At 37.5% G+C, this 19,069-nt stretch overlaps 1 protein-coding gene across 1 annotated transcript in view; it reads left to right on the top strand.

The window, feature by feature from the left end:
* Positions 1-4,822: 4,822 nt before the first annotated feature.
* Positions 4,823-19,069, top strand: part of SEC23A (SEC23 homolog A, COPII coat complex component) — a 62,108-nt gene continuing 47,861 nt past the window's right edge. The window contains exons 1-7 of the mRNA XM_007117510.4: positions 4,823-4,983; positions 9,864-10,105; positions 11,875-11,932; positions 12,143-12,229; positions 13,679-13,915; positions 17,233-17,312; positions 18,088-18,232. Of these exons, the coding sequence (XP_007117572.1) occupies positions 9,885-10,105; positions 11,875-11,932; positions 12,143-12,229; positions 13,679-13,915; positions 17,233-17,312; positions 18,088-18,232 (828 nt within the window). The 5' untranslated portion in view covers positions 4,823-4,983; positions 9,864-9,884. The remainder of the gene's footprint in view (positions 4,984-9,863; positions 10,106-11,874; positions 11,933-12,142; positions 12,230-13,678; positions 13,916-17,232; positions 17,313-18,087; positions 18,233-19,069) is intronic.

Genomic DNA, 19,069 nt, shown 5'->3' with positions numbered 1-19,069 from the left:
TGAAGACAAAGTCATGGGTTGTTTAGAATACTTGCCCCCAGATAGTCCCTGAAAAAAAGTTCCAAGGTCAAATATCTTTGGGAAATGTACGCAAATGACACTCTTAAATATTCACAATGAATATTAGCATATTAAAACTCTTGACAAGTCAAGAGACCTATTTTACATAATTTAACTGGTATTTGACCACAGGACCTCTCCCTCTCTCTCTCTTTTTAATATTCTCTGGCATTTTCAAGAATACCAGTTTGAAGAAGTAATTATCTTTGGAGTATTTGCTTTAAAAACCTTTTTCGGGGGGGGGTACTTATGTCCTTTTTATAGTTTTACCATCCAAATACATAAAAATGATGATGATAAAAACAATGTTTTATAATTGTTTAGTTTTTCATGCTCAATTCATGAATACTTAGGGAACAATCATTTTGTGCCAGGACCTGCACAAGGTGATGTAACTGAAAGCAAACAATTATAATCAGTTGCATGTTGGCAAATGTTTAACAAGAATCCTTCAGGTTCACAGATGGATCTAAAATGCCTTGGTCCAGGGATGTCTATGATTAAGTTAGAAAGCCAGTAAAGGGACTTCCCTGGTGGTCCAATGGTTAAGACTCTGCGCTCCCAATGCAGGGGGCCCGGGTTCAATCCCTGGTCAAGGAACTAGATCCCGCATGCTGCAACTAAAGATCCCACACAAGACAACTAAGATCCCATGTGCCTCAACTAAGACTGGGCACAGCCAAATAAATAAATAAATTAATTAATTTAAAGAAAGAGAAAGCCAATAAATACTGTTTTTGGAGGTTCTCCCTTTTCCACTTCATAGTCTGACTCCTTTCTCAGGAGCTCAAGAAATTTTCCATTCTCTAAAATGGCCATACTACCCAAAGCAATCTACAGATTTAATGCAATACCTATCGAATTACCAATTACATTTTCCACAGAACTAGAACAAATAATTCTAAAATTTATATGGAACTGTAAAAGACCAGCAATCCTGGCAAAAGAACAAAGCTACAGGCATAACCCTCTCAGACTTCAGACAATACTACAAAGCTATAGTAATCAAAACAGTGTGGTATTAGCACAAAAACAGACATGTGGATCAATGGAACAGAATAGAGACCCCAGAAATAAACCCACACATCTATGGTTAATTGATCTTTGACAAAGGAGGCAAGACTATACAATGGGGAAAAGACAGTCTCTTAAGCAAGTGGTGTTGGGAAGGCTGGACAGCAACAAGTAAATCAATGAAGTTAGAACACACCCTCATACCATACACAAAAATAAACTCAAAATGGCTTAAAGACTTAAATATAAGACAAGACACCATTAAAATCCTAGAAGAGAACATGGGCAAAACATTCTCTGATGTAAATCTTACCAATTTTTTCTTAGGTCAGACTGACCTAATAAAAAGAATACATATACATATACATATATATGGTATATATTGTATATATTATATATATACATGGATCACTTTGCTTGACAACAGACCAGAAAGTAATATAACATTGTAAATCAACTATACTTCAGTTAAAAAAAAAAAGAAATTTTCGATTCTCTCTCTATTCTTCCTCAGATCAAAACCTCTTAAGTTTCAGTATATTCAAAAAACTTGTCTTTACCATTTACCGTCTGGGTCCAATGGATCCTTTCTGATTTTTATATCTTTAAGTCATTTCATGAATAATTTATACACATTAGAGTACAGGGATATTCAATAAAGCTGTTATTAAAAAAGAGTAAAGGGATAATGAAAAACAACTTTACTGGACATTTAAGTAAGTATCTAAACACAGAAAACCCTAGTTTTTATTCAATATTTTCCTGGTTTTGAAGATGTATCCAAAATGGGCAATGTACTCTAAATGCAACTACCTACACATTATCCATGATGCTGAGTCTGGAGCATACTCATCTTGTAAATAGTGACTGCAGATTCCAAATACATCACTACTACATACTAGCTTATTGTTGCTTCTGGTTCTTTTTGCAGTTGCATTATCAAAACACGAGACTGGAAGAATTTTTTGAAACATTTAAAGGCTCATCATTTTGTTGAAGAGAGGACAGCCATCTTCTTTGCTACCTAGTTGCAAAACATTTGTATTTTTAGTTTTATAAATGAGCAACTCAAAGAATTTTTAATTTCTAGATTATCTGTTTCCTTCTTATCATCTTTGTATACACAACTGCCACTAGCATTTGTGCACTTAAGAATCATATCAAGTAAATGTATCCATATAAACATCATAAAAGGTGAAAGAATACGATTATATGTGCTCTTAGCAAAATGAGATCATCCAGATGTTTGCTGCAAAATCTTGTGGAATGGAGTTATTCCTTTTGAATGAGTAAGTAGATGAGAATACCACATTTTCTTTTTGTCCTTAGAAATATATTGTTAACTAATTAATTCTTGAGTTTGAAAAATTCATTTAGGAAGTGGTCATCTAAAGATTCCTAGTTTAAGATTATTAGGGTCTAGAGTGCTGTTCTCTATCTCTGCATTAATCTTCTGAATTCTGAATTCTCAACTATATTCAATGAGAGCTAAAGCATAGTACAAAGGTCTAGAATGATGCTGCAGTACTTTGAGCATTGCAAAAAGAAAACTGAAGGATAATGCAATAGTGATGACTTACTTCACTATTCTATCATCTTAGGTAATTCTATCATTTTCCATTTTCTTATTATTTTAGTATATTTTGAAGCATGGTTTGGAACAATTAATGAGTAATGATGAAATAATTCCATGAATGATGAAGTAGGAGAATGTTGCAAGACAGGAAAAATAAGATCAGTAAGATTCCATGATGTATCCTAGATTTACAAGAGTCCAAAGGACCCATATGACCACTGCAAATAGAGAAAGTTTTATCCTATTTTTTTAAAAAATAAGTTTTCTTTTTGTTTTCTGGAAGACCTTTAAGAAAGAATAAAAGTCATGAAAAAAATCAATCCTTACAAATAGTACTCCCAAAAGAGGAAATCTCAGAAAACTAAAGTTGGGTCTAATAGATCCTGATGACATGTACAAGGGTTAAACTCTTAAACTCATTCACCCTTAAGCACATAAAGACAGATATGAATGAATTTGTTACCCATCATAACATTTATTTCATTGTAATAGGAAACAAAAGCCTTTTGTTCAGCTGAAAACATAGGCATTATGACTTCTTAGACTTCATTGAGCTGGATGGCAAAGATCCCTTTCTGGGGACCGTAAAATGAATGAAATTACCGAAAGTGCTAAACTTTGATGTATTCCTCACTGAATTCCAGGATCCTGGTGGATCCTCTCATCTATGTCTATTTACCCTACTCATTCTTAGATCTTGTTTCTTTTTGCGAATGTCCTTATTCCACTTTTATATCATTGTCTACAGCTATTTACTTGCTGTACTTTCAGCCAAGAATCCTTGTTAACGTAGTATCCTGAGCCCACTTTATTTGCAGGCCTATACACAATTTTGGCTTTTGATTCCCATTTCCTCTTCAGGATTGTATTAAAATTTGATAAGCAAACTTGTACTCTTTTACCTTACAAAACAAGCTTAGAGAAAGTAAAATATATGTTTGCTGCATATCTTATTTCTTGTGAATATAAGCTTGGAAGAACAAAAAATCGATCTTTTTCTCTATTCCATAAAATGCTTATAGGGGTAAGCTTTGCAGGATTTTAGATGTTGTCCTATCTGGAAATAATTCCGTGATCAACCCCTCACTGAAGGGTGGGGTTGCCTGAGACCACCAAGCTCGAAAGCCTTTCCGACCAGTTTCTGTCTGTCCTATTTTGCTCAGTTCTTTTCTTGGAAAGAGAAGCAGAAAACACATCAAGATTAATCAGCCAAAGATTGTAGTGTGTGTGTATGTTTGTGTGTGTGTGTATGTGTGTGTGTGTGTGTGTGTGTGTGTGTGTGTGTGTGTGTAGGGGGAGAGGTGGCAGAGGCAGTGTAGGAGGAAAGAGGTAAACTGACTAGGAATACATGAATAGTGTATAAATAGTATATAAATTCTTCCAGACCAGACATTTGGCTGTTTTGCCTACATCGTATCACAGCATCGCTACTGTGCCTGGCATAAAGTAGATAGATGTTCAGTAAGTTTGTTGCACTAAGTGAAAGAACTAACTTCTCACTTTGCTTTTTCAGGGGCGATGCAGCCTGTGTTTCTTGGAATCATCCCGGGCCCTAGAGGAGAGGATGTCCTAGAGCAGGGGTCCCCAAGCCCCCACCCTCACCTGTCTGCGGCCCGTTAGGAGCCCGGCTGCACTGCAGGAGGTGAGCAGCGCGGAGTAAGGGACGCTTCATCTGCCACTCCCCATCGCTCACATTACCGCCTGAACCATTCCCCTTACACCACTGAAAAATTATCTTCCACAAAACCGGTCCCTGGTGCCAGAAAGTTTGGGGACCACTGTCCTAGAGGACACCTCCATTTCTCTCAGCAAGCTGAGGAGTCTGGCGACAGAAGGTCACACATCATGAGACCCGCGGGGAGTGGGAGCCGCCATAGCTCCGGGGAGAGGGGCCCGGAGCGCCATGGCGCACCCCACCCTCGCGCTCCAGTTCCACCAGGTCCCGCGCCCCTCCCCGCCCCTCCTGAGTACCCCTGTTAGGTTTGTCATTGTCACCCCGCCCCTCCAGCTCTGGTCCCCGCCTCTTCCCCTCCCTATCCCCTCCCCCCGGTCCGCCCTGGTCCCGCACCCTCCCCTTCAGTTCCCTGGCCCGGTCGCCCCGCCCCCAGAACCGTCCCCTCCCCCTCCCTCCCCCTCACGCCCCGCCCCCCCCCTTTGACGTGGCAGAAGCGGCACCAGCCATGTTAGTCCCGCAGAGTTCTGCGCCGAGGCCGGGGGCGGGGCGGCGCCGGCCCTGATTGCGGTGCCACGGCTGCTCTGGCTCGGCGGAGAGGGCGGATTTTGTAAAGGCCGACGCTGCGACAGGCGCGGATCTCGTACGTGGTGGCACTGTGGTAAGGATCCACTTAAGGGCTGCCTCCTCTCGGCTCCGTTGGGGGTCCGCGGGCGCTCAGTGGGAAGCGGGGGAGGGGCGGCTGTGCGGCGGCGGGTCCGCGGGCCGGGGTCTCAAGGGTGGTGCCTGCTCTGCCGTCTTGGTGCCCCGGGGCAGGCGGGGTGCGCCGGGGCTGCGAGCCGGCCCGGCAGGGCTGCCTGGAACCCTGAACTTGTCACCCTCTCATCCACCACCCTCTGCTTAGTTCTCTCTGGGCCTGGGAACCTGGCCCCCTCACCCACCTGCCCTGTATCAGGTGCGAAAGATGGGAGTCGGGTGAAAAACAGCAGTTTGGGCATCTTCCCCAGCACCCCACCCTCCGCTCCCGGCCGATCTGCCTTCCCCACCCCACCCCATCACCGCTTCTGGGTACTTTGACTTCTTGGTTCATTCCCTGCCTGAGCTGAAGAGCCCTAGACTTTGAACCGAGGTGACTTCGTCACCCGTAGTTCGGCCTTGGGAGTTAAAGGGGATAAGGAGAAAAGTGCCAGGTATAGCTAACACCTTGGGCCTTGATTACAAATAGACTTCAGTTATAAGATTAGACCAATTGTATCTACTTCATTCAGCCCTAAGTGTTTTCCCGTTTTGGTGGGAAGGGAAAAGTCATAGTTACATCTGCATGTAATCACTGGATTGAGTAAGTTGAATTCGTGTTTTCACGTGAACTTCCTCAAGTTACATCCCTCAAAGTCGTGGATAACTAGCCAAGTTAACTTGGTTAAAAGAAGTTTTAGATTTAAATATAGATTTAAATATAAATGCGTGTTAAGTCTTCCTTCTCTCCCTTCTCCAGTAGTCTAATGGACATCATTTTGGAAGTCCAGTCATTTTTAATAGGCTCAGAATTTTAGATTTAGAAGGGGTTTTGTAGTTTTCTAACCCAAACCCCTGATCTTACAGATGAGAAATTGAGGATCAGAGGGGTTAAGCTATTTTTCCAATATAATAAATCTAGTCATGGGAAGTAGTTGAAGACACTTCATTGAAGATTTTAGGACAGAAAAGTGGGAGAGGCACATATAATTGTTAACAAATATATCTGATTGGAAGGAACTCAAATTTTACTTGCAATTTACAATGTTTTGCACTTAGTTATCTATAAATGGGCTAAAATCGGAATATTTAAAAACTTTTAATTATTATTGAATAGGTAAAGCCTTTTAAAATACTGTGGGCACATATCTGATGTTCTAGGTTAAAGTGACTTAATGCTTCTTTGCTTTTAGTTATACCATGAGAAAGTATTTAACTAAAGTAACTCCCAATGATTATAAGTTGTGCTGAAAAATGAGACATTTCTTTAGAATGGTCTTTTGTGTTTGTGCCACTTAAAAAAATATATAACGACTAGTATATTAAGTCTGCATCCTAATATAGTGTTTGAATCATATTTATTTAGTTTTATGGTTTTAGACAAACATAATATCAGGGGAGAGAATGCTTATCAAATAATGCCATTTTATAAAAAGCTGGTTTGTAAAAGGACTTTATTTCAGATATGCTATTGTTGAATATGGGACCAAACCTGGCAAAATTTGTACTAGAATGAGTGATTTTAAGATTGAGTAATTTCTCCCTTGGAAAGGTGAGGGAAGTTGAGGGGGTGTTTTGCCTACGTAATTGGACCAGTTAAGAAGAAACAGGTGGGACTTTTTCAAACCACTGCTGGAAAGTGAGAAGGTAAGAAATAAATGTGATTTAGTGAACAAATATGATCTTAGAGCAGAGAGACTGAGAGGGAAAAGAGTGAGGAAGAGAAGGGGAATTGTACTCAAATATCACTCAGGTGATACTTAGTATGTCTCAATAAAAAATAAGGATGTGGAGTTAGAATCCAGGTTTGTTACCTGTTGTAGAAACTTAAATCTGGCTATTGCCTGTGTGTAGATGTCTTCATGCTAAGTTTCATAGAGCCTTTCTCTACTAGGCTCCCGGGTTTTGAATTAAGCCCTAGAGTCATAAGGAGGTGATTCTCAAGACCTCATTATACTCTTTTTTTAAAGAATGGATGCACTTATACATTTATTTATTTTATTTATTTATTTTTGGCTGTGTTGGGTCTTCGTTGCTGCACGGGCTTTCTCTAGTTGTGGCGAGCGGGGGCTGCTTTTCGTTGCGGTGCACAGGCTTCTTATTGCAGGTGGCTTCTCTTGTTGTGGACCACGGGCTCTAAGCACATGGGCTTCAGTAGTTGCAGCATGCGGGCTCAGTAGTTGTGGCTCACGGGCACGGCCTGTGGGATCTTCCTGGACCAGGGCTTGAACCCGTGTCCCCTGAATTGGCAGGAGGATTCTTAACCACTGCACCACCAGGGAAGTCCCAAGACCTCTTTATACTCTTAAGCATTATAAAGCGTATAATACTTAAGAGTATTACAGGATCCAGAAAAAAAAGAAAAACCTGGCTTAATAGAAGACAGGTAGATTTTTATATCTACTGCTTTGCAGTCTATTGTAATATGTTGTTTTGGTTGAATTGTGTGAAGGAAGTCTGGCTTCACATAGGTATGTAGTTGGAAAAAGGAGAGATAATATTAATAGCTTTTTCGTATTAAAAAATGTTCATATTCTTTGATACTATACCCAAACTCGACAGTTTTAATTAAGAAATCAAGGCTTAATTGCAGTGTGGAGTCTGAAACCTTAAAAAATGAACTTTTTGTACTTATTGCATTATATCCCATTGGTCTGTCCTGCACTTTGAATGGATCATTTACCCATGCATGATTTTATAACTTCATGAACAGATCATTTGGGAGCTCTTGATTCACTGAATAATGTGTATCTTCCAAATGTTGGCATGTTTCATTATACAATATATAAAAAATCATATTATTATCACTACTGGTCTCATTAGCAAAATCTTTACATATTAGGAAGTTGTGAGGCTCATGGTATTAGGTACAGATTTTTAAAAATTTTAATTTTTTAATTTAAATTTGAGAAAGCTCAGATTTTATCATTGGCAACAAATATTGTGAATGGTTTTGCAGGTGACAGGCTCACTTCATCCATTTTTAAGAAAATATATAACAAATACCTAAGTACTAGTTATATACTATTCTTGGAGAATTGAGAAAATAGTCACTCAAAACATTTTTTGTGTTTTGTCATTCAAATGAACAACCCTGATTGGTTGAGTATATTTTAATAGTCTTTTGATGCTTTTTGGTGATGCATTTTAGATGTATCTCAGATTATAGATGCAGTTAAGTAATAAACAGAAAACTTCATTTGTTATGTTCTGTAGAAATAATGGGAGGGATTGCATACTCCTAGAATTTATACTCACATCTGTAGCATGGAAGCTGTTGCTAAAAACCATTTATCTCCCAGAGGAGGTTGTTTCTCCCCTTATTGTTGCCTGTGTTAAAACTGAGGTTGGCATCTTCTAACTCCTCTCTGATTATCCCAGACCTTTGTTTTATCATTATCTTTCAACAGCCACTTTTTCTTGAAAGCTCATATTATCTTTCTCAAAGCTGTATCCTGTATTTAGCTTTAAGATAATCTTTTCTAAACAAATCTAGATATCTTAGGATTTCTCTCTACCCTTTATCAATCTTTGAAAAATACATGATCGCTTTTGAATAGCATAAAATTCCTTAGCTGTCTCTGAAATTCTGATAGGAGGAAGTACAGTGTTTAATTTTTATTTTATTATTTTTAAATTGAGATATAATTGACATATAACATTTCTTTTAGAGAAGGGAAAGGTCTTAGCTGCTTAAGATACTTAAGATTTGTTAAGCTTCACTTTCTGTAATTTGTATTACTAAAATATATTTGGACATTTTTCTAAAATTAAAATTGTTATTATATCTAATAATACCTTTTCTTCCCTTACTTACATTTTAGAATCAGTTCCTCATCCTATTGTTGTTCTTAGCTACTTCAGCATCCATGTTGCCTCTGTTGGCACCCTATCTTCATAATTCTTCGGTTCTTGATGCCATTCATCTCTCCCACAAGTCTTTTAGCCAGCCACATAGTACTTGAAATTCTATCTTCTCAGACCTTTAAATTTTACAGTTTTCTTCCATCACTAACCACTGTTGCATTTTGAGAGCATGAGATAGATAGAACTGCTTCCCAGGTAGGAGAGCTGGCATTCTAGTCAGGAAGCTAAAGGATAACAAGATGGAGATGTCTCTTGATTCTGGGCACTAACCAGAGTGGCATCTCCCTCTTCCAGTGGTAAAGTTAAATGATTATATTGAAATTATATATCTCAAATTAGAGTTTAAAATGCTCTCTTAAGTTGGAATGTTAAAAGTATTCTGAATTAAGTTTCTGAAAGAGAGGTTAAGTGATGCATGATAAAAAATTACCTGTCTAAAATAGAAGTACTGAGTTTTAGAAAAATGTTTTTGTTTTGCACCCTTAAATATTCTCTTCTAGCAAGTTTAGTGGAAACTTACTACTTTCTGGGTAGAAAAGCATGTGAGTTTTAGAATTTAATGTTTTTGACAATCTATTTAATAGAATAATGTAACTCACAAGGCTGATACGGAAAACTTAGGATCTAGATTTTCCCCCATTTTTGCCTTAAATCAATAGGACATCTATTTTATTATTACTATTTTTTGCCATAGTTTTTTTTGAGAGTGAATAAAAAATGATAAAATACCTCTCATTGGGCCTAATAGGCATTGGGTTCTGTAGAGCCATTCATTATTTTGTTGTAATTGTGGTCATTGTTGTTTGCTAATTTTTTTTGAGATAAGTATTTTCATTTGGTTATGATTTCTAATGGATTAATATTGCTGGAAGTGGGAAAAACATACTTATTTTGAATTTTCTTAAGAGGATTTAAAAATATCCTTTAATTTTGTTACAGAAATAAGAATCAAGCTCTACAATGACAACCTATTTGGAATTCATCCAACAAAATGAAGAACGAGATGGAGTCCGATTTAGTTGGAATGTTTGGCCATCAAGTCGACTGGAAGCTACAAGAATGGTCGTTCCAGTAGCAGCCTTATTTACACCACTGAAGGAGAGACCAGATTTGCCACCCATTCAATATGAACCTGTTCTGTGTAGTAGGACCACTTGCCGTGCAGTTTTGAATCCTTTATGGTAATTAAAGTATATGGAAAAAACTAATGTGTCACTATGATTTTAAAAAAATGTAGTTTCTTTCTTGCTCATTTATATAAGAATATCTTTGTTTTTGTTTATAGTTATTTTTTCAAATTAAGGTAGTCAGATCCAAAGAGCTATAAAATTTTAGGATCATTCTAGTTGTAGTGAGTTGATAAGAAACCAAATGCAATGTTGTCACTGTCTAAACTGTTAGATTCTATCAGTATTTTCTAGATACTGATGCTGGCAATCAACCCATCTTGTGTCATTTGAAAAGTCATAATTGAGTGGTATGGTGTTTGAAAAATGTTATGATTTCTTGTTACATAAGCCAGACTCTCAAGAATTAACTTTTATTCCTCTTTCTGCTCCCTCTCTCTCCACTCAGTCCGCTAGCAAATCTGGTCGATTCCATCTCCAGAACAGTCAGGATTCTGTCTCTTACTCTCTGCTAGAACATAGTACTTCAAAATATACCAGCTTTTTCCTGGATGGTTTCATTATCCTCCTAACTGGTCTTCCTGTTTTTGTTCTTGCTTTTCAGCAGTCTGTTCTCCACTCAGAAGCTAGAGTTTTACAAATGGATATCAGATTATTAAAATCGTTCAATAGCTACTTATTACACCTGCAATGAAAAATCCATAGCCCTTATCAAGACCTATAAAGCCCTATATGATCTATCCTCTGTGTATTTCTGCCTTCATCTTGTATTATCCATTTTCTTTATTTTCATCTGCATTATACCTTACCCTCTCTCTTATCCTTGGATATACCTAACTTCTACCACAGACTTTGTGCAATAGCTATATGTGCTGCCTGGATTGCTTTTCCCCCAGATTTTCCTGTGACAGGTTTCTTTTCATTCTGATTACATATCAGTTGTTTATTTTTTTATTTTTTTATTTTTTGGCTGCATTTGGGTCTTCGTTGCTGTGCGCGGGCTTTCTCTAGTTGCGGCAAGAGGGCTTTTCGTTGTGGTGCGCAGGCTTCTCATTACTGTGGCTTCTCTTGTTGTGGCATGCGGGCCCTGGGACGTGCGGGCTTTAGTAGTTGTGGCTCACGGGCTCTAGAGCACAGGCTCAGTAGCTGTGGCATACGGGCTTAGTTGCTCCGCGGCATGTGGGATCTTCCCGGACCAGGGATCAAACTCGTGACCCCTGCATTGGCAGGCGGGTTCTTAACCACTGCGCCACCAGGGAAGTCCCTCAGTTGTTTATTAATGAAGGCTTTCCTTTAAAGTAGCCCTCACAAATACATTCTCATGTCCTGCTTTGTTATCTTTAATCTTTATTATCACTATCTAAAAGTATCTTCTGTGTTTATGCATTTACTTGTTTATTGTCTTGTCTTTCTCTTTTATAATATAAACTCTGTGATAGCAGGGACCTTTGATCTTGTTTACTTCTTTATCATCAGCACCTAGAATAATGGCATTCAATAAATATATTTTTATTGAATAAATGCTTTCTAGATCTGAGTTTAGAAGTTACGGAGCCATTTGGAGAATAAAAAATAGGATTATCTTAATTTTATTGTTGATATTTGCTATATATTAGAAGTTACAATATATTCATTTTGGTGAGCTTGTATGTGTTAAAAGTATGAATTAAGTATTGGCAACACCTAAAAATACATGGCTTTTAAAGATTGCTTTGATATCAATTTGAATGTATTCATTTGCAGAAAGAAATTAATTTTATTGAAATTAGGATTATTGTACAATTTAACTGAACCATGAGCTATTGTATCTTTTCTTAAAACAGTCAAGTGGATTATCGAGCAAAACTCTGGGCTTGCAACTTTTGTTATCAAAGGAATCAGGTAAGAAAACCCCTAATGCAGATGTTAATGCTATAATACTGCTCTAAATATGCAGAAAGATACATATTTAAAAATAAAGATGAAATAACTTTATATATGATGAAACTATCTTTTTTTAATAATTATATGATCAGGAAATAATTATTTTCAGTTTAAAATTTCATTACTCACAAATAATTTGTTAAAATTTTTGTTTTTTTCTACCTGCAGTTTCCACCTACTTACGCTGGTATATCTGAACTGAATCAACCTGCTGAACTTTTACCTCAGTTTTCTAGCATTGAATATGTAGTTCTGGTAAGAACATAAGAGTAACTCTTTAAGAAATTTAGGGCTTCCCTGGTTGCACAGTGGTTGAGAGTCCGCCTGCCGATGCAGGGGACACGGGTTCGTGCCCTGGTCCGGGAAGATCCCACATGTGGAGCAGCTGGGCCCGTGAGCCGTGGCCTCTGGGCCTGCGTGTCTGGAGCCTGTGCTCCACAACGGGAGAGGCCACAACAGTGAGACGCCCGCGTACCACAAAAAAAAAAAAAAAAAAAAGAAATTAAAAATATCCAGTAATTTATACCAAAATAACTGTTAAATTGAGCTGACTTAAAAGGCATCACTTTTTTTTTTTTAAGAAGATGCTGGGGGTAGGAGTTTATTAATTAATTTTTGCTGTGTTGGGTCTTCGTTTCTGTGTGAGGGCTTTCTCTAGTTGTGACAAGCGGGGGCCACTCTTCATCGCGGTGTGTGGGCCTCTCACTATCGCGGCCTCTCTTGTTGTGGAGCACAGGCTCCAGATGCGCAGGCTCAGTAGTTGTGGCTCACGGACCTAGTTGCTCCGCGGCATGTGGGATCCTCCCAGACCAGGGCTCGAACCTGTGTTCCCTGCATTAGCAGGCAGATTCTCAACCACTGTGCCACCAGGAAAGCCCAAAAGGCATCATTCTTGATTCTCACATTGAATTAATTGAGAATTTCAAAGGTAAGAACTGTCAAGGTCAGTTTGAGTAAGGTAATTTCTGTTGTAGTTATTTGAAAGGTGGCCAAGGTATTGGGTGGTAATGGTTTGCTATACCGAATAGATCAATAAACAGTAAAGTATCAATTTTGCTTTGTAGTTGGAAGGTCAATTACAAATACTTGGTCAGTATGATGCTAGAGCCTAATGATATATTCCCAAGTCTAATAATGAAATTACTCTTGCATTGGCCCTTGTTAGGAAAATCATTATTCTTCCCTTTCTGAACAGCTTTACATAGTTATTTTCATATTTAAGTATTAAGGTAATATTTTTTATGAATGTTTTACAGAAACCGGAATATGGTTCACTGAGCCAGTCAGTAATTTGTCCACACTGGCTAGTTTCCAGTTCTCTTATAATCCAATTCAGGGTTAGATAATTATTTTATAAAAATCACCTAATTTTGCTTTTAAGCTTTATAGTTACTATTTTCTTATTTTAAAAGAAATAAGTGCTTATTATAAGAAATGAAACCTCATGCAGTTAAGTAAAATTGAAAGTGAAAATCTCCTTCATGTAACTATAAATAATGTTTTTAAACTGAATTTTTCACTTGATGATGTCTTGGATATCTCTCCATGCATATATAACCTGTTTCATTTCTGAAATGGCTTTATTAGGATTCCATTGTGTAAATGTAAATTATTTAACTAGTCCTCTATTGATTATCCTGTGTATTGTGCTGAAGTATTAATACTTTTAAAACATTTTTTTTTATCGCAACATTTTTTTAAAAGCGTGGTCCTCAGATGCCTTTGATATTCCTCTATGTGGTTGATACTTGCATGGAAGATGAAGACTTACAAGCCCTGAAAGAATCTATGCAGATGTCATTAAGTCTTTTACCACCTACAGCTTTGGTTGGCCTAATTACTTTTGGGAGAATGGTGCAGGTTCATGAACTTGGATGTGAGGGCATTTCAAAAAGTTATGTCTTCAGAGGAACAAAAGATCTGTCTGCCAAACAACTGCAGGTAAACAACAAGAATGGTAGTTTTAGCCTGTTTGTGCACATCACTCTATGTATGTCTATAAATGCCTTCTAGATATAAGTTTCTAGAAAATATTATGAGTGACTAATATAATTGTATTTTAACAAAGCCTTTAAATTTAGTGTTGGCCACAGCGTTCTTTCATTTGCCTTAAATTGTTATCGTAGAGATTGAAGACCCTTCACTTTTGAAGTATCTTTAAAATTTAGAGTGAAACTGAAGCTATTTTACTAGAGATTTGAAGGGCTTATAGAAGAGTCATGCTGAAGACTGAGAGAAGGCAACCACAGAATTTTAGCTTTTGTTTCTTTACATCTCACTTAGGAACTAAATACTTTGTGTTTAGCAAGGGGACATATTTTAAGACTTGAGAGTTAATAGGTGAACCTTGAGTATATATATTTTTTCACACACTAGGACATTTTTATCTTTGGGGCAAATTGAAGCTTTGTCTTCCAAGGCAGGGAGTTATGTGTAACATACTAGGATCATCTTGGTGTATGTTTCAAAACCTTTTTCTGTCCAGAGATTATGATAGATCATAAGAGAGCGAGTGAATATGTGCTTCAACTGGAAGATAGTTGAGAGGGTAGAGATTGTTCATGTAAGTGTTAAACTTTCTAAGTGATTTTTTTAAAAAATTAATTAATTAATTTTTGGCTGCATTGGGTCTTCGTTGCTGCGCACGGACTTTCTCTAGTTGCGGCAAGTGGTGGCTACTCTTCGCTGCGGTGCGTGGGCTTCTCATTCAGTGGCTTCTCTTGTTGCCAAGCACGGGCTCTAGGTGCATGGGATTCAGTAGTTGTGGCACGTGGGCTCAGTAGTTGTGGCTCGCGGGCTCTAGAGTGCAGGCTCAGTAGTTGTGGTGCACGGGCTTAGTTGTTCCGAGGCATGTGGGATCATCCCGGACCAGGGATCGAACCCACGTTCCCTGCATTGGCGGGCAGATTCTTTTTTTTTTTTTAAATAAATAAATTTATTTATTTATGGCTGCGTTGGGTCTTCATTGCAGCGCGCAGGCTTTCATTGCGTTGGCTTCTCTTGTTGTGGAGCACGGGCTCTGGGCCTGCGGGCTCAGCAGTTGTGGCTCATGGCTCTAGGGCGGCTCAGTAGTTGTGGCACACAGGCTTAGTTGCTCCACGGCATGTGGGATCTTCCCGGACCAGGGCTCAAACCTGTGTCCCCTGCATTGGCAGGCGGATTCTTAACCACTGTGCCACCAGGGAAGTCCCTCTAAGTGATTCTTATACAACCCCCAGTTGAGAAATTACCCTGATTGATAAGCCTGGTATAAAGTAGACAGATATGAAATCAGACTTTGGAGGCATCCAGGTAGCCCAAAATGAAAAAAAAAAAAAAAAAAAAAAAGATTCTGAGGATGACTAATTTGAAGCTTAGCAGACTGGGATAGTGGTGCTGCAGTTAACTGAGACAGGAATATGCAGGTTTGGAGGGGGAGGATAAATGAACAGTGAATAAGCTAGTGAATCATAGTAGTGATTAAGATTTGAGGAAGTGGGGAAAATTAAGAGTCTGTGTTCTTTCAAGAGGTTTGTTGTTGAAGGTAGGGAAGGAGATGGTGTGAAAGTTTGAGAGAGAGAGGACCGAGTTAAAGAGGTTTACTTTAGGAGGGACACTTGAATGTGTTTATACACAAAAAGAGAGACTAACGAGGGTGAGTGAAAGCAAGAGTGAGATGAGGAGAGTGAGGTTTCACAAAACATGACAGGGATTCCTTCAGGAGCATAAGAAGCAGAGTACCTTGAAGGGGAGGATCACTTGTTTCCATGAGTCAAGAGAGAGTGGGAAAGTTTTAACCTCTATATGTACCTTAGTTTTTTCATGTGTAAAGGGAGATAATAATAGTATCTATCTTACAGGGCAGTCATGAAAATTAAATGGATTGTGCTTTTAGATGTTTGCTATTACTGTTATTTTTAAACTGTAAATTTATTTAAAGTAGTTTATTTCTAGTTCTGATTGTAGAATACATTTTACTTAAATTATGTACTACATAAAACATCTGCCTTTTTGAAACAATGAATGCATGCAAACTAAATTTTTTTCTCCATCAAAATGTTTTTATCTTCCTTCTCTACCCATCTTGTTGAAGAGAGCCTGATCTTTGTTCCCCAAATAGTTCTGGATTCAAATCTTTAACTCTTCTAGTTGTGTGATCTTGGGCTGATCTCTTTGCTTGTTTTCTCCTCTTCTATGGAAAGGAATAAACAATACCTATTTTACCAGATTATTTTATTTTAATACTAAATGAAATAATGTAAGTGAGAACACTCAGTGTAGTGTAAACTCTTTCAGGGCTTTATAGCAAAATCTGGATTAATATCTTGCTTTGCTACTTACTAGTTTTGTAACCTTAGGCAAGTTACTTAGCCCTTCTGAGTGTCAGTTTTCATTTGCAAAGCAGGAATTTAAAAATCTACTTCATTATATTTTGTGAGAAAATAGTATATACAAAGAGTTTAGCACAGAATCTGGCACATAAGTCCTCAGTAAAAAGTTGCTGTTCCTTCTAGCAGTGTAGGAAATACTGCAGGATTGGTTCAATAATTTTTTTTTTGCAAATCTTTAGATTTTCTGATTTTCTGTTATATACTTTTATTCTGTTACTTTATGACTAAGCATTTCTAGATTCAAGAAAATTTTAGTAAAATAACATTATTTTCATGTGTCTAGAGAGGAATTGTGCACACATCTAAAATTCAGAACAAAACTGGCAATTTGGTTAGGCATTAAGTCAGAAAATTAAGAAGAATAGACGTACAAGGTGTGTGTACCTTATAAACCCCATTAATACAATTCCTTGTATCTCTCCTTTATATTTATTACAGTTGCAATTTTACACTTATTTAGCTAATGATTTAACTCTTGTCTGTTTTACCAGATATAAATTTCCCTCTGGTCAGGGACTATATATTTTTTTCAACATTAGATACCTGGCACATTGAGATATAGTTGCTAAAAGGAATGAATGAAAACAAGTTAAGAAATATAGACATTCAAGTTACACAGTACCTTATTTTTACTTAATTAGAAATAAAGTATTTCTGAGCTAGTATCCCTCTTTTTTGCTCACATAGCACCTTGTACTTTGCTGTCTTATGATGATCATTTCATTGTATTACTGTTTACCTGACAGTCTCCCCAACTAGAACTTTTGCTTTCTGAGGGAAGAGACTTTGTGTTCCTAATGCCTACAGAAGCACCTTGCATGTCATAAATATTTGATACATCTTTGTAGGAGTAATTAAATGGATATCACAAAAATAATCTCTTTACAGGAAATGCTGGGGCTCTCTAAAGTACCAGTTACTCAAGCAACACGTGGTCCTCAGGTACAGCAGCCACCTCCTTCCAATAGGTAATAAATACAGCAAAGAGAATTTTACAATTCATGTGGCGATTTTAAGCATCCTATATCCTTAACTTGAATGTAGGGATTCAGTGATACTATATTGTTAAACATTTTTAGGAATATAAATATTGCATTAGTATACTTTTTAAAGAGTTGAGGTAGAATCACATTGCTGAAAAGGTTGGTTTTTCATTATTACAATGTAAGGAGTTTCTTTAGTTTTGATATATTCTTGATTTTCTAAGTTCAGAAAAACTTAATTTTTGTGGTTGAGGGCAGCCAAGCAAAAATAGTGCCCCCACAAGCTTTTCATTTTGCCTCCTTAGCCTGTCGTAGCTTTTTCCACTAAACTTACTAATCACAGGTGGTCTTACTAAAACTGAGTTGATGTATCTTCTCATAATTAATTCAATAACCTTAAAACTTACTAGATTGGTAAATGGAAGATGCAGTCTCAAAGTAATACTTGGTTTGAGTGTTTTATTTATAGTAGTTGTACTCAGTGTGGTTCCTCACCAGTGGGCAGCATCACCTGGGAACTTATTTGAAATGCAAATTTTTGGTCACCACCCCAGACCTACTGAAACAAAACTCTGGAACCAGCAATCTATGTTAAAACAAGCCCTCCCACCAATTTTGATGTACACAAAAGTTTGTGAACCATTGGTCTACTGTGTATTCAAATTATTTTTCTCTATTTTTAAGAAAGTGGACAATTTGTTTCTTAAACCCTCACCCACAAACATTTATAAATGGCTTTTAATTTAATTTTGTTTTGCAGGTTCTTACAACCAGTACAGAAAATAGACATGAATCTCACAGATCTTCTGGGAGAACTGCAGCGAGACCCGTGGCCTGTACCACAGGGAAAGAGACCTTTGCGTTCCTCTGGGGTGGCACTTTCCATAGCTGTAGGACTACTTGAGGTAGTGACAATAGCTTTGTTTTGGAATGTAAATGTGTATGTGTGTGTATGGAATGATATGTACAAGATAATGTTGGGTGGAAAAATCAGGTCATAGGACAGCACATATGTGATTTTATTTAAAGTTTGATCTGTGGTATATCCTTTTGTGTATAGAGAGGCTTCTGGAAGGATATTTACCCAATTGTTAACAGTAGTGGGTTAAGGAGAGTTTTACTTTTAAGTAGAATTTGAAAATTTTACACTTGACATATCTTAGCTTTGTAATTAGAGTTTTTTTTAAATGTTTTTTAAAATTTGAAATGTTACTAAACTTATAGAAAAGCTGCAAAGGACTTTTTTTCTGAAGTGATGTTACCAACCCCTTGAATACTTTAGTTGTATTTCCTATAAACCAGGATATTCTCCTACATAACCATGATACAACTTTCAAAGTCAGGTTTTGAAATATATGATACATACAGTGATGTGTTATACAATACATAACACTGATACATTACTACCATCTAATTCTCAAAACTCATTCAAGTTTCACTGGTTATCTCAATAATTTCTTTTACTGAAAGGATTTAATTCAGAGGCATGTATGTAGTGGTTATGTCCGTTTAGTCTCCTTTGGTCTGGTATAGGTCCTCAGCCTTTCCTTGACTTTCATGACGTTGGCACTTTGGAAGATTCAGGCCAGTATATAGAATGTCTCTCAAATTAGGTTTGTCTTGATGTAGCCTCACAATTAGATTGAGGTCTTGCATCATTGGCAGGAATATCACAGAAGTAATGGTCTGTTCTTATTGTATCCTCTCAGGTGGCACATGATTTTCATTTGCCCATTATTGAT

The sequence above is a fragment of the Physeter macrocephalus genome, chromosome 11 (genome assembly GCF_002837175.3).
Source record: "Physeter macrocephalus isolate SW-GA chromosome 11, ASM283717v5, whole genome shotgun sequence".
NCBI lineage: Eukaryota > Metazoa > Chordata > Mammalia > Artiodactyla > Physeteridae > Physeter > Physeter macrocephalus.
The sequence above is the reverse complement of the archived record's forward strand: the minus strand, read 5'-3'. Positions and strand labels throughout refer to the sequence as shown.